Source organism: Corvus kubaryi, unplaced genomic scaffold (assembly GCF_017639235.1).
Source record: "Corvus kubaryi isolate FWS band 111438036 unplaced genomic scaffold, C.kubaryi_AGA036_p1.0 37334, whole genome shotgun sequence".
In the NCBI taxonomy this organism is placed as follows: domain Eukaryota; kingdom Metazoa; phylum Chordata; class Aves; order Passeriformes; family Corvidae; genus Corvus; species Corvus kubaryi.
This window is the reverse complement of record NW_024581108.1, coordinates 6615689-6632190: the sequence shown is the minus strand read 5'-3', so window position 1 is coordinate 6632190 and position 16502 is coordinate 6615689. Positions and strand designations below refer to the sequence as shown.

General features: G+C 35.9%; 1 protein-coding gene across 2 annotated transcripts in view; it reads right to left on the bottom strand.

Moving 5' to 3' along the window:
* COL11A1 (collagen type XI alpha 1 chain) overlaps positions 1-16502 on the bottom strand; it is a 133000-nt gene that overhangs the window by 97136 nt on the left and 19362 nt on the right. For both annotated transcript variants that reach the window (XM_042029996.1, XM_042029997.1), the window contains exons 3-5: positions 15519-15732; positions 12941-13103; positions 333-461 (exon numbers count right to left, since the gene is read on the bottom strand). In XM_042029996.1, the coding sequence (XP_041885930.1) occupies positions 333-461; positions 12941-13103; positions 15519-15732 (506 nt within the window). The remainder of the gene's footprint in view (positions 1-332; positions 462-12940; positions 13104-15518; positions 15733-16502) is intronic.

Sequence of the window (16502 nt, the reverse complement as noted above, 5' to 3'; positions counted from 1 at the left end):
ATTATAAACATACAGGAAGAACAAATGTGCACGAGTTGACAAACTCATACTGCTATAATTTTTTAAAAGAAGTACAGTTTAACTTCATTGAGAATGCTGGTTGTTCAAACACCACCAGGGTGATAGGTTCCTTCAAATGCTTAACGTAAATGAGTGAAAATGAACAGAGCATTTCTACCCTCTCCCAGCAAAAATGAATTCACTCCTGCAACCTGCTTCCTTCACCACTAGAACAATGCATGCCATTTAGCTGGAAGTGCTCCTTGGGTAACTTTTCTCCAACACAACCACTAATGTGCAATAAATCCAGTACTACATGACTGATTACTCACCTCATCAACTCGAGGATCTTGAGCTTGAGCAGCATTGGGCACTGGGGAGTCACAGTCTGGGCTGTAATGCTCACAATAGTCAAATGCAGCTCTGGGATCAGCTATAATCAACAGCTGCTGGATCTCACCCTACAGGAAAGCATATGCAGATTAAATAACAAAACCAAAGGTAGTCTACAGTTCATCAGAAGTACAGTGTTCACATTCAGAAACAAAACCAGGCACATAATACTTATATATTTCCATATGTTATAAATAACATATCCACTTAATTTCTGCTGCTATTATGGAAAACAACTATTGTTCACATGGCAAAACAATGCAAATTAAGTCCAAATGCGCTTAGGTGCAAAATTCTGGCTTAAAATCATGTCTGGTTTTGAAAGGAGAGAGTGGGAAGGTGCAACTTCTGATCTGTGATTTTCATGCTGTTTGTTTACTTCTTCACTGGAATCGGTCTAAATTCCTAAGATTTAATTCAGGGCACTTACTATTACCAGCATGCAGCTCAGCATGCAAGTGATCAACAATATAATTCTGAGTTTGCATCACATATGCATTCTCAAAGGAGACAATGAAATAAAATAAAATAAAATAAAATAGTCTGTACCAAAGACAGTTATTTGAATAAAACATAATTAAGTAAAAGCACTGTGTAAATACACACTACAGAATGTGTTAAAAAGAATTAATTTCTAAAAAATGTTGGTTTTGCCTCTATTCCCATATATCATGCATAAAAACAACATCACAGAAAGAGACCCACTATTCTGGATAATAAAAATTGCTCTGCTGAGATCCCCTACAGAGACCTTGTATGTTTATCATTTTCCACAGAAAGCTGTCTGGTATCCAGCATATTCCTTAACATAGTGGTACTATTTAAGCAGCATTAGGTAAATTCCTGCCAACATTTCCACTATAAATTTTCTCATCCAGTAGCTTCTTATGCTCACATAAAAATAAGTTTGTTGGAAATTGGCACATATTCTTGGTCAAAACCCATTAATTTCAATCTCTCACTATTTCCCCACAAGGGGGTGATTTTTAAGCTTTTATATACTTTGAACATAATTTTATTTTGGTTTTACCCAAAATAAGGACAAATTAATACCTTTGTTAGTATACCTGTGCTTGCTTTGTCGTTAAAGAGAAGATATAATAACTGATGAAAATCTACAGCTGGGAAAACTCACAATTCTCTCAAGTATTTCCAGAATCACTTTACATCTATCATAACAGTAACCTTTAACAAATTAAGAAAATTGGAGAATATTTTAAAATAGTTAATAATAATTGTAACATTCCTTCCTTTCAAAATGAAAAAACAGAGACATAAGCAAATTTCTTCAAACTGAAAAAAATAAATCAAACAATAATCTGCAATTTTCCTAGTTCTACAACCTTTTTACTAATTTTTCAGGCATAAAGTAGGACATAGTTTCAGAGCACATAATCGCTGTATGTTACAAGTCTGCTTTTTACAGTACTCTCAGCTCACTTTACCTTACAGACTCATGTGTGTCTCAGATTAATTTAGACACAGAATATTTTTTTCTAAGCTTCCAGAAATACTACAAGTGCAGCAGTTTGTTTCTCTGTCAGCAGTTCTGTACTGTCTCCTTTATTTTCCTTAATTCATTAACGCTTCCTGATTTGGGCATCTTACAAAACCTGCTATACATACAGAAAAATTCCCCCTTTGATTTCTTACATGACCCCCTCAAGAGCTAGAGTGCTTTGAGAGGTTTTGTACAGTCACTGTCAGCCTGAGCTACGCATCTGCCATCTCCAGCAACGTGTTTCTGAAATGCTCTGCCCTTTCTCTTTCACCAACCATATTAAAATTAAGTGAGGCAGAAGAAAAAGTGGGAGAGAATAAGTAACTGTAAGACAAAAGATGTAAGCAATATAGGTGGATGTGTAGAACCTCTGCCCTCACCCTGCTGAGTTCAAGTCATGGTCTTGGTCTTTGGCCCCGAGCAGTCCTGGCTGTCTGAAGCGCCTGGACAGATCTCCATGTCTGCAGTGTGCCAGCCAGCAGGAGCCATGCCCAAACGGCTCCTGAAACTACTGTTTAGTCAGAGAGCCTAAAAGAACCCAGCTCCAGGAATACAGCCAGTACTCTGGAGTGTTGTGCTGGTCTTGAATGCCATGGAATTTTGGCACTGAGTTTTGCTGGATTGTGTGTTTGCAAGAAGCACTTGGTATGCTGTTACCACTTGGCTTGAACGTTCCTAGATTGGTTAAAGCTGTTCCTGATCCATTGACTGTACTTCCCAGCCCTGCCCGTCTGCCTGTCATAGGTCCACATAGAGGGAGGCCCTCAGAAATCCTACACAGAATACATAAATTTTTATAGAATACATAAATTGCTACTGGATATTCATGTGTGAGAAGTTTACTGAGGAACTGATTGATTGTACATTTGGAATCCCAAATGTTAGTTTCCCTCTTTTTCCTTCAAGATGTGCTATAAAAATATTTCCAGAAAATTATCCATTTTCATTTTCTATTTTCTGTTTTTATTTTCTGTCTTTGCTAATTAAATTGTTTCTCTGAGAATTTTGTTCTGTGAAGTATTGGCCATGCTGTAACAGTAGTCAAAGAGCTTTCCTTTCAGATCAGGTGAATCATCTCAGCCCATGAAGTTCCGCACACATTATTGCAGATTTCATTATTGTGATTTAATTACCACTCTAAGGTATTTGTTGGACAAATCTATACTCTTTCGCTTTGAAAAATTTTCACAGAATAACTTCAGTCTTTACAAACACATTCTTTGATTTCAGCTGCTTGATTTTGTGAGACCAAAATAGAATTTTATAAAGTTCCTAGCAAATAATCTACAAATAATCTGGCCATATTTTATGACCTGGAGTCATAAATGAGGCACTTAAAGATCTACCTGCACAAATCCTGAGAACTCTGAATTATGTGTTATTAAGTATTCCAATAGCTGATCTGTAAAACAATACTGAGGTATCTAAATATATATGCATATGTCATACCATTTTTCTTATACAAAAATTTCAGGAAAAAAGGAAGTCTCAGGGTAGAATGATGAAAGCAAGAGAGAGAGCAAAGATGGAGCAGGAGAAAGAAAAATAGATCAAAATGTACAAATACACTTGAGCATCCTTAAAATACTCTGAAAAGTGCAAGGAGAAAAAAAGAAAGCACAAAAGGCAACTGTCTATGTAGAGTAGTTCTTCCATCTCTATGAAACTTACATGACCACATCTGTTGGCAAAGACTGCTCAGGCAACTTCACAAAGTTGGAAGTTGATATCTAACATGTTATAGAAGTAAAGCCTTTCATGTCTGCTGAGCCAGTTGTCCACCATGCTTTGGTGTCAGAGGCAAGTGGATGATAGCAGAAGGAAGACGCAGAGAACGTGTGGTGAGGTGTCAGGCAGACACACACAGCCACATTTTCATATTAATACTTGTAACAAAGTGCATGCTTAACTTGCCCCAAAAAGCTCTAAAAGCCTATTTCACCTTTGAGAATCACAATAGAAGAATAACGTACTGCCTTGTAACAATTTTTTTTACCCTGGATAACACTTAAACCAATGTATTTTAACCAGGGATTTGTCAGATGTTTAATATAACTAGCTCATTAGGGATAAGAAAGATGAGAGCTACGTCTCAGTTGCCCAGAGTTGGTGGAGAACATCCAGCAAGGTATTTTTTCTACCATTAAGCATACAAGTACCACCCGGAAGTAAAGTAGATCAATTTTAAATCTTAATATTTAGTTTGGATCCTAAATTCTTTACTGAAAAAGGCACTAAGTTGTTGTCAAAGCCAACATATAACTCACAAAAGGCAAGGCAAAGTTCAGTGATTCATTGAAATATGGAATAAAACCAAGTAAAGTTTATGAACATTTTCATTCCTCTCTATTTTGGGGATATGCTCATAATTAAAATCAGAGACTTTTCAATCAGCCTCATGGTTATATGATAAAAGCTGCCTGAGAATCATGAAATATCTTGTCCATCAATTATGCCTAGCATGAAAACATGGTACGGAAGGATTTCTTCTAAAACGTACTCCACCAAATAAGTTACTCTTTGCAGAATCATCCAAGACTACTAAAAGGAGTTACTTTGATTGAGGAAATACTCACTTTGTTGCATGCCAGAGCAAATGTGGAGAACCAGGCTAGAGAGCTACAAGGACAATATGCTCAAACCAATAGAATTCCTGCCTGCTGGAACAACTACCCAGACATTTACTCACATCAACTGTTCTACTACAAGGAGCACACAAATGTGTGTGATGAATTCACTCTTTGAAAATTCCTCTGTGAATCTCACAGACATTCCACAGTGACATCCTGGAATAAGAAAATATATGTGTATGTACACTTCCAGGACTGATTGAAAAACACAAAGTGGTAACGCACAAGGTGGGGTATCTGCACTGGAAAAATAGCTTTGATACAAAAACAATGCAACACTAGAAAAATGCAGTGTTGAGTAACAAAAAAAAGGAAATGGAGACCAAATTTGCAGGAAAGCAGTAAACATACAAGTTCTCTTTCCAATTTTGGCTATATCTTTATGTAATTACTGCTTAAGTTAGCCTCATGGTAATAATTGCTACATGTGATTCCAAATTTTTGGAGTCTTCCAAAAATTGGATTCCACAGCAGAAATAGGAACAAAGAAAATTTCCAGTTAGATATGGTGTCAGATTTTCTCAATGATATAAATCATCAAGGGTCTGACTAGTAAGGAATTAATTATTTTTTCATTATATCGATAAATGCTAATGGTGGCTTATTACCTTAACTGACTTCATAAAAAGTTGTAGATATTATATGCCTTCTTGAAACATTTTCTTTTCCTTTTAACTAGGCAATCTTACTAATGCTTTCTAAATATGGTGCATTAGAGAATTACAACCATAAAAGTAGTCAATTTATAGTCTATTTATTACCTAGAATTTCTATCATGGAGAAAAGACACCTCCACTATCAACTGCCACATTGTTAAAAAGGCAAAAGTAGGAATTCTTAGAAGGCTGCAAGGGCACTGTACAAAGAAATCAGTGCAGAAATAATGTTTTCTTCCAGTACGTAAAATTTTATGGTCTAGTTCCTTAGTTCTACAAGAAACTCCGCAGTTCAGAGGCAGATTTTGGGATATCTCTCTTACAAGAATCTTAATAAAAAAATAACCCTGCCAGGTGAAAGTGATTTTGTCCAGGGAATTGCAGGTAAGCATTACTTCAGAAGCTGTGCAGGAAAAAAAAATCAAAACAACAAACCAAAAAAAACCCCAGCAACTAGTTAAATGTCTAATTTATTTATTAAAGGTTCAAAAATACTTTCTACAACTAGAGTGTGAGGGTTAGAATTAGCAAAATACCATCTTCCTGATTCACACTGGATAAACTTAGTACCTCTTATGTGCTTATAAGGATAATTATATTTTAAAGATGTTTACATAAATGCTGAGAAAAGCAAAGCAAAACCAATGCTAGGCACTAAATCAACTCATAACAAAATCAGTATCTTTCATTTTCATATTACAGCTAAAGCCTAAAAAGTACAAAGTGAATTTTTCAATAGAGCAGCAGAAATCAGCACAAATACCCTAACCTGGGCATTTTGTGCCAACTTTCTCTAATTAGTTATGTGATAGTACAGCTACAGACTCCAAAGAACAAAAGTCTAGACAGCATGGATATCATTACTATAGAATTTAGAAAAACCTGCTGCAGAATTCATTTAATCTTCCTGCAAAGATCTGAGGGATTGAGGAATTCCAGGAGCTTTTAATATAATATTCCATAACCCGGGCCCATTGCATAATATAGCTAGAGAAAGATGTTTAGAGCCTGCCAGACTGAAGCACTGTAAAAGCAATAAATTGTGAAAGCAGAATACTGTACGGGTCAAAGTTTCCACAGAAATCAATGTCTTCTTGATTCTTTGAAATACCATGCTTATAGAAGGATAAATTCAGCTTGGTTAAGAAATAGGTTGATATACCAATTATAATTTTTAACCTTCATAACATAGCTGTTCACAAAGTCAACTGCAATTCTTGGCTGAGAGATTAGATTTTACTACAATGACTATATAACAGCAAGTGTACATAGACACAGGCACGCACGTGTGCCCAAGGACGTCCTATTTCTAGATAAAAGATCTGCAAATCTTTTACATTTTCATGTCTTTTGAAACCTTATTTACAACTGTTGTTTAAAACTGAAATGTATTAGACACAATAATAAATGAGGTGATAATAAATCCTATCTGTTAATTATTTTGAAGCTGATGCAGCATGCTGCATTTTTTGATCCCAGGTTGTTAATTCTTAATGTAATTACAGACAGTTTAGTTAAATGACCATTCCTCTGTTTCTTGGGAACATTCCTTGAAAATGAACTTGAATTCCAATGAATTACCAGAACTTTGCTTTCTTCTTCTCTCTACCTCCTGCTTCCAAAAATAAGGAAGGGAAACTAGATTTACTTTTGTTCATTGATCAAAAATTTGTTTGGAAATACTATAAAAAATTAATAAACACCCAATCACCATTCTCTGAGATAAAAAAGAATAAAGAAAAACAAAAAAAGCCAAATAGAAAGCTTTTGTATGAAATGTTGGTTTTTTATTAGTTGCCTCTGAAATGGAAAAATTGTCTGCTTTGCTTTACTTTTTTTTTTTTGTGTTGGGTTTCTTTTTACTTCTCAGTGCTCACACTGGCCAGTTACTCTGGTGTTGATATCTAAAAGGTTGATTGTAAGTATTTTTTCCTGGAACATTAAACATTTCTCTTTAGTCTGACAGATAGTCAGTGGGTCAGTAGCAATTACTAAATTACTATAATGGGAAAAATTTTGGCAGTGTGTCCATGAGCTGGTGCTGCAGCTCCACAGAGCAGTGTGAAGCAGAGGATAGTGAGGACACCTCGTTCACACCCCATGCTGGGGGGCACTTTGCCTTGGGCTGGCTTCTCTGTTCTACTTTAGCTGTACAGCAAAGCTGAACACTCAGTAAAGCTCACATTTGCTCAAATACCCATTCTGCTCCTGTCTGCACTTGCACTCTGGGGCTTCCCATGCTCACAGATATGTGAGGGATGGGTCCTCGTCTGCAGCTAAACCACACTGCTGCCAAGGCATTCTCAGTCTATCTCCAGCTGCTCACTCAGGCTATTTAAAGGAATCCCATGCTGTACACAAGTGTATTAGTGCTTTTTTCATGAGAACAGATTCATGACTAGTATCAAAATCTAAACCCTTTATTAACAAGTATTACTGCAAGGATTTAATCCACAAACTCTGTGCTGTTACAGCTTTCATTGGCTTTAAATGAGAGTCTTATACATCAGGTTTTGTCTTGTTATACTCATTTAAAGCAAAGTGCTTAAAAAATTATGGTATTGGTCTGACGTGAAGTTTTGAAGGAAAAGAAGTGTCTATAGGGAAACATCTGCATAAAGACTCTGTTAGTTATTAACTTATTATAAAACACTTATAAAAAACTTGTATTGTTCACACCAATAGTACTAAATGAGGAGTGACAAATCCTTAAAGCTGGCAAAGAATAAAAAGATCCCTATTATTTATAAAACATTTAAGCTACAAACATATTTCTATGGATACAATTCAAAATTCTTTTACTAGGTGCCATGCACCCATGTACAAGCATCTCACTCTTTTTGACATTCTTTTTTCTTTTTTTTGGTTTGCATTTTGGGAATTCGCTTTTTTGCAGCAGGCACTTACAAACCAGCTGTTCTTGCAATATGTATTTGAAAACACAGAAGACAATAATTTCAAAAGACACATGAAAAAGTTTGAGGAATGTTGTGACAGTCTTTCAAAAACAAGCATTTACAAATTAGTCCCAGTGATATCAAAAGATTCACTTCAGTGAGCAAGGGCTTAACAGTGCAAATGAAGGTCTCATAATTTGGCAGTTAATAATAATACAGTTTCTAGACAGCATAATTTTATTATTTTAAGATGCATTCATGGTTTATGATTTGTTTCTCATCATTTGTATGCACCTGATGCTTAGTGCTTGCTTGAATTCACTATCTTGTTTTTAACATGATATGATGTCCGTATTAAAAAAGCACAATATCATAAAACCTCAGATTAGCACTTATATTCAGGAATGAGCAGCAGGCAACTCCAAATTGGAATTTTCTCATATAAAACACACAACACCCCACTAGATTTAGAAAATACTTTATATTTGCTTTTAAAGCTAAACCAGAATCTTTCTAACAGCACTGCTAAATAAAATGCCTCTTAGCTTTAGCACCAGTAGGTAAACTTACCAAAGAATATTGTGTGTTTTGGATATACAGAACCAGTGAATTTGGCAGCCATTTATCATGTTCTTAGGACACTAATCAGCCCTTTCCTTCTTTCAGTGATCTATTTGATCTCTGGACACCCAGTATGCTTATTTACTCAGAAAATATTGATTTTCATAGGGAAGTTATGTCATTAGGTCATGTGACATCGATTAAAATGTATGCACTTAAAATTTCCCAGTGTGCTATAACATATTCTTGCATTAGTAATAGTCAGACTACCAGAATCAGAACAAGGATAGGACAACTGCCTAGAAAATGGAGGTCAATATTAAGAACAAAAAAAAAAAGAAAAGGAAATGGTCAAGAATTTAATTTAGTTAAATCTTGTATTGCAAACTTAAAATAACACAATTAGAAAAAAAGAAGAATATTTGAGCCACTGGGATGTAACATTGTTTTAAAGTAAGTGTGAAACATTCTTCACATGAACAATATTTATTCTGAAGATTCTAAATTAATGATCCATGCAAATATGTTAGAGAAATATGACTGAAAGAGTAATTCCTTCTTCAAAAGATACAATCAAGTTGCGAGAAGGACAGAAAAATGTATTATAATAATAGCTGTTTTGGACTCATTTGTGTACACCAGAGTTCAGAGAGGCTTAGATGCACCTTCTAAGGGAACAGGAACATAGGATGTATCTAATTGTTCACAGCACTGATTCTGACAGGGCTGAACTCCGCTTTCAGTGGGAGTGAGATACCTTAGAGATGCAGCTGGGTTTGGTGCAGTTGTGTTATGCTGCATACCTTGGTTCAAGACCAAAAAGAAACACTATCATCTTCGATTAGTAGGTCACGGAAGTGTAAGACTTCATTATATTTATCTACAGGTTATTATTTCCACATTTTAAATATCCATTCAGTCTGAGGGGACTGAAGACTGCTCCACTGCTCCTGCGACCAAATCATTGGCTTACTATGAGTAAAAATAATATGATTATTACCCAAGATATAACAGCCTCTGTGATGCATGGATACAATATTAATCCTTCAGACACTGTGAGCTGTGGATTACAAAAAGTATTTGTCTTTAGGGGCTTCCTACATTTAAGCTAACAAAAACTATAAATGTCGTATGAAAAGTCTGCCGTATGCAGTTTTAAGCCTTAAACAGTTAAATCTAATGTTGTGAGTAGATAACTTCTGGAATTTCCTGCACACAGAATAGGACACATTGTGTTATGTGTATCTTCAGTGACTATTGTGGTCTCAAGAAACAGCAGGGTTCAAAACACAGAAATACTAACAAGGAGACCCATGAAATCACCAAATGTCACTCTGAGCTGCCATGAATGAGAAAACCAGAACATTTAACGCACAATCACGACACTCTCAAGGAGAGACAGATTTCAGGAAACAGCACCAAACTTTGGAAATTGTAGCAGCAGTAACTAAGGGATGGATAAATTCTTGTAAATAAAACAAGAAGAATGCTGTTTAGAGTAGAAAAACAGTAGACAAACTCAAAATGAACCAGATTATGTTTTGTTTGGCCAGACTTAGGACAGAGGTCACTTGGCTTGCTCACCCTAGAGAAGAGGAGACAGAGGTGAGACCTCATCGCAGTCTGCAACTTCCTTGAGAGGGGAAGAGGAAGGGGCAGGCACTGATCTCTTCTCTGTGGTCGCAGTGATAGGACCCGAGGGAATGGCATGGAGCTGGGTCAGGGGAGGTTTAGGCTGGATATCAGGAAAAGTTTCTTCACCCAGAGGGTGGTTGGGCATTGTCACAGGCTCCCCAGGGAAGTGGTCACAGCACCAGCCTGGCAGAGTTCAAGAAGCATTTGGACAGCACTCTCAGGCACATGATGTGATTCCTGGGCAGTCTGGCCTGTGCAGGGCCAGGAGTTGGCCACGATGATCCTTGTGGATTCCAGCTCAGGATGGTCTATGATTCTATAATCCATTAAAAATGTATATGGCCCAGTATTTTGTTTAAACTTTTGAGGTACGTTCTAATTTCAACATGCACATTTTTACCTACAGATTCAGGCAAATGAACACAGGTATAAATTAATCCATGGTGACTGTACAGTAAAAGAGAAAGCAGAAACCTATCCCAAAAGCAAGGATTGTAAGCTTCTAATTTAAGTAAGACTTCACACTTAATCTAACCCCCCCTTAATTTCAAGACCAGCCTTACAAGATGGTAACTGATTTTTCTGAATAAAAAAAGAGAGAAGAGGTGCACTTTTAGAAAACCTAATCACTGAAGAAATCCAGAAATGTACAGTGAGGCTAGAAAAGGTAGAAATGTTGCTGTTCTCAGTACTGAATGTTAAGATTCAGCCTCTAAACTGACATTACAGACAGCTGCACAATTTCTTTTGTGAGTCCAAGGCCTCTTTCTTAGTGTGTCTCAGCTGGAATTGAAGCACTGACTTGCCATGTCAGTGCATGAGATTTCAGAAAAAATATTTGTCTGAGAAGCGGCTACCACTACCCTCCTTTTCCATCCTTCCACAAGTGACAACATGCTTGGACAAAAGTAATTTTAACTCATTCTAGCAAATTCTGTTAAAGTTATATCCTTGTGTCCATGTTGATGTCACACAAGTTTGACTTCAAGAAAAATGCAGGGTTATTTTTGAGTTTCTTCAGTTATCTGGTAATTCTGATTTAAGTGCTAATTTCAATTTGCTAAGCTATGTCTCACTCCAACCTTATTGGCTCTTCCAACAGTTGCTCACCAAAAGAATATTGCATTCTACCACATCTCTTCCCATCTTTTAATGTAAATGATAAAATAAATATCTCCCTTTATGCACATATCAAAAAAAATTATTTCCAAACATCTATGTTTGATCATTTCAGCACCTCTGAAAGTTCAGACAGATATTATTTAGTGATTGCACTGAGTTAAACAAACCAAACATCAATGCTTAGTTATTGTGCATTTTCCTCCTCGACAGCTTTTTAAATGGCTACAAATTTTGCAAGAGCAAGCCAGGCCCTGTTGCCTTAGTTTCTATTATAATCTAAAATCACATGGAAAACACTAAAAAAAAAATCAGTTTATCTAATTTTATTTTTCTCTGAATTCTTTTTTGCTTATGCATATTCATATTGCACACATTTTTGACTTATTGTCAAAACCACATATTGGGGAACCTGGTTTCTCACCTAAGAAAAAAAAACAAATGAAAATTTAAAGTAATTATCCGATGAGGAGACCAAAAACCTTTGTCACATCCCAGAGAGAGGCATCTGTGGAATACATCTTCAAATGGAAAATAATGTTCCTCAGATGTTCAAACTCTCTTGGGGACTACAGGTGAATTAGGCTGCAAATACCAAACATATCATACTGATTGATCCAGTAAATCACCCCAGAAATCTCCATATTCAAAAGGCCCACAGTTCATCATGTCCATGGAAAACAAAGATAACAATGCCACAATGTTACACTCAAAATTCATATTTCTCCTCTTGATATCTATGCAGTTTCTCCAGCATATGTTCTGCTTAAAGCTAGGATGAAAACCATTTATAGAGCACAGATGTTCTGTAGATGAAATAACTACCAATCTGTAATTTCTCATTTTTCATTTTTAAATTTTTCAATTTTAACCATTGTATAACAATGTTATAGAAGAAACTCAGTAGTGTAGATCTAAGAAGCTTCATAATTAGTCTGTAAAAATAATTGTTGACATAAGGATTCTACCCAGAAAGGCCTCCTGACTGGCAATTACATACTTCCTTAAAGGCATTTTACCCTTCCTATATGTACTTCTTGGCCAGTAAATGATGGAAACATATATGTCCTTATTGCCAAAGTATGTTCCATTTACTGGAAAGAGTAATGAGTGGGATAAACACTATAACGGATTCATATTACACAGAAAACTTTCCAGGTCCTTCTCCCCTGCTCTCAGATACTGTTAGCATACACAAATATTTGCAAATGTTTAAGAGAGACAGAAGTAAAATGATTCAGTGTCATACTACACAACTGTCCCTGATTAATTCTCCCAAATATATCAGGTATCTCAATATTAGGCAGAAAGACAAAAAAAGCAACTGCCTTCCAGATACAACAAAAAGGACAGAAAAATGCATCAAATCTTCCAACAATACACTTCCCTCTTTTACTTCTCTTTTATTTCAGCCTACTGTAACAGGTTCTATAAATCAAAGTTTCTATATTATACCGGCATTTGACCTAAAAGATTATTCTGGTTTGCATTAAGCACCTCACTTAATACAAAATAACTCAATTGCATTTGTTCATTATTGATCTGTACCTCAAAAACTTCTTCATCCAGAATCCTGGTTCCAAAGACAGTGATGCCATTGGTGTCCACAACTGTTTTGTCACTTCTGTCAAGTGGTTTTGTAGTTTTTTTGTTACAGTCAACAATCATTGTAACACTCTTTTTCTCCACACTGATAGCTACTCGATGCCACCTATTAAAAAAAACCCAATAAAATTCTGCTGCAGCTTATGTTTTTAAAACTAGGTCATTGCATTCTCATCAAATCAGTATATAGCAGATGGTGCACCAATTAATTCACAGATAAAATTTTAAATGTCTCCCTTTATTTCCTTCTTTTATACATACTCCAATGTACACAGTGTTTTCACTATTTGTGGTATACATTCTGTCCCTCAGCACAAAGGAATCTGATCCACAGCTCCTTGTGAACACCCTCTATAAGGTGAAGCTCAAGCTGATCTTCCCTATAGCTTTAACCAGAGAACATCACCAAACTTGAATTAGAAGCCAGTGCATTGTTTACATTTTAATAGATTAAATGATCTGACAGCAGATTCTTTTCTATGAACATGTTTGATTTTCCAAATTACTTAGGCAAATATAATTAACCCAGCAGGTTATTATTTATTATTTAAAATTTACTATTTTTTTGGTGTGATCAACCACCAAAATTTTACCATGCTCTTTTGTTTATTTGAAGGTATTCCATAGATATAGAGATTTTTCAAATACATGCAACAGCTCCAACATAGATGCTTTCCCAGACAAATATATTTACAAATACTTGGCACTATTCCTGCAACAGTAGCCCTGCCTACATAATAGTCACCAGTGAAGGAAGTGATTCAGAGTACTGACAAGTGACTTTATTTTAGAGATATTTGAGAATAAAATTTTGTATGATTTGCCCTACACTACTATGTTCTTTATGAGACTTTATCAATAATCATGACAGACCACATTAATTTAGTGAGCCTCTCTGCTATGACAAATATTTAAGAACAACAGCAGACCACTCTGTAATCCAGCATGAAGCAAAATGTTAAAGAATCTTTGATAGACCAGGGCAAAAAGTGTAAAGTATGTCATACTAGTGACTGGTAAGAGGAAGGCTGGAATCAAATTATTTTAGTTGACATTTGTGGCATTAGGGTTGCCTGAATCAGAGAGAAAGCTTAGATCATTGTTAAAAAGAGCTTCTGTGTATCAAAAGGAACACCTTGAAGCTAATGGAATCTGACTGCTAAACAGTGTCACTGAGCCAGAACTATAATTCCATGTTTTCTCTGGAATGCTGTTAAACATTATCATTATAAAAGCAAACTGGCCATGCATCCTCAGGCACATTATATTATTCACACTTTTTAAATATATCTCAGTTTGAGATGAAGATTGTTGTCCCAGATCCTTCATAAAATAGCCGAGTCAGAAAAACATTGTTGGCTTGTCTTTTGAAAGTGTGTAGAAGCTGAAAGCATGAAATCATAGCTCACTTTGGATAGGATTGACTCCAGTTGATTCAGAAGTTGTATAGTCTCACTGTAGGAAATTGTACCAAACAAGTTCATTTTTATTTCTTCATTTCTGCCAGTTTATCAACATTTTTAGGTGAAATTCTATGTCACAACTTTGTTATTTAGAAAAAGTCCATTAAAAAAAATGCTGCTTTGTTTATCACTCCTTCTGCTAGGGAAATGAATCAAGTCTAGGTTTCATCATATAATTCCATTGTCTGGTAATACTAGGCCAAGGAGACAATTGGTTTTTTTATTTTTCTTTCCTTCTTTATTGCTTTATAAACATATTTCATTATAGTTCAGTTTTTGCCCTTCCTCACTGAGTTGTTTCCTTTTGCTCTAGTAAAATTTATTTTTGTCTATCTTTGAAGACAGTGGCTGCTTTCTTGGGCTGCAGCACAATAAAAAGCCTTTGAAAGAATGAATGTCCTTTTACAAGCACCAGAATGACATTCCCAGAGAATGATTGCTTGTCTACAAAGCTACAAAAAATTAACAACTGTATTACTGATGAAACAGGTGTTTGAGATTAATTCCTTTACTGGGGGTGCAGTATGAATCCTTGCAGCACTTGGGATTAATTGTTCACCTTATTCTTTCCTGATTTCCTTATACATAGGATTTCCTTATACATAGGATTTCCTTATACATACACATCTTAAGCCATTTTATTTATCAGCTGTTTTGGCTTGGGATAGAAGAAATTCTGTGCTGTTTTGTCAACTTGTCTTCACTCTGCCTACCACCTTCAAATGGACCAGACAATTCTTTTAGTGAGACTCTATATTGCAAAGGAAGAATCTTCACAGGTTTAATTTGGGTGGGTTTAACTTCTCTGATTATTTCCTCACTCTCGAGTTATAAAAATGGCAGATAAGAAAGGTGGTTTGTTTCATTTACAGCTGTATATACCATTTGGAGCTGGAACTTTATTATGCTGCAAAACTTCTCTAACTTTGTACTACACCAGTCCAACTAGCTAGAAACCATGTTACTGACTTAAATATTTAAGAAAACTGTTTATAAACACCATAATCACCTATACAGTGGTCTGCAATGTGCTTTCCATTTTAAAACTTTACACTTACTTGCCGTCAGCGATGTTGACTGTTCTGAAAAGAGGATAGTCTTCTGGAGCAGGTTTTCCATTTTGGTCTTCAAATAGAAAGACAGGGGATCTACCAACTTCAACACCTACTTGTTGAATTCCTTGTTCATTGTAGATAGACAAAAGGAAAGACTGAATACCCTTTTTAGGTTTTACTGTCATTAATATTGAAAAATCTTCTGGAAAACCACCACCTGTAAACAAAGTGATATATACAACTATAAATTCAGAAAAAATGAAACCATTTTTACATTTTTTTTTCTATAAGCACATAGGATCCAGCATACAAATGGCAGGGGTTTTCTAATTCTCAAAAATGAGTACATAAAAAATTATATTAGGAACATTTTCTATGTTTTTTTTTCTTTCTGGTCTCACTTTAATTTCTGAAAGGTATACCTTAATGGTTCTTAAAAACAAAACTTGTAAATCATACAATCATAGAACAGTTTGGGTTGAAAGGGACCTTAAAACTGATCATGTGCAGCCTCCTGACATGGCAGGGATGCCACACACTAGGTTGCTCAGGGCCTCATCCAAGCTGGCCTTGAACACTTTCAGGCTTGGGCATCTACAACTTCTCTGGGCAACCTGTTCCAGTGCCTCATCACTCTCTGAGTAAAGAATTTCTTTGTAACATCCAATACTACTCTCTCCTCTTTTACTTTGAAGCCATTCCCCCTTGTCCTATCACTATCTGCCCATGTAAATAGTCCCCATCCCTCTTTTTTAGCCCCTTTAAGTACTGAAAGGCTCAAGAGTACTTAAAGGTTACTGAAGGATCCTCCCCCCCATAATGGGATCTTCTCGGAGCCCTCTCTCCTCCAGGCTGAACAAGCCCAGCTCTCTCAGCCTGTCTTTGTAGGAGAGGTGCTCTAAATCTATTGTGAATTCATGCAATAACACAAGCTATGAAAGAACCAGCGTAGTTTCACATTCATTGCTTTTTTAATTCATCTTCTGC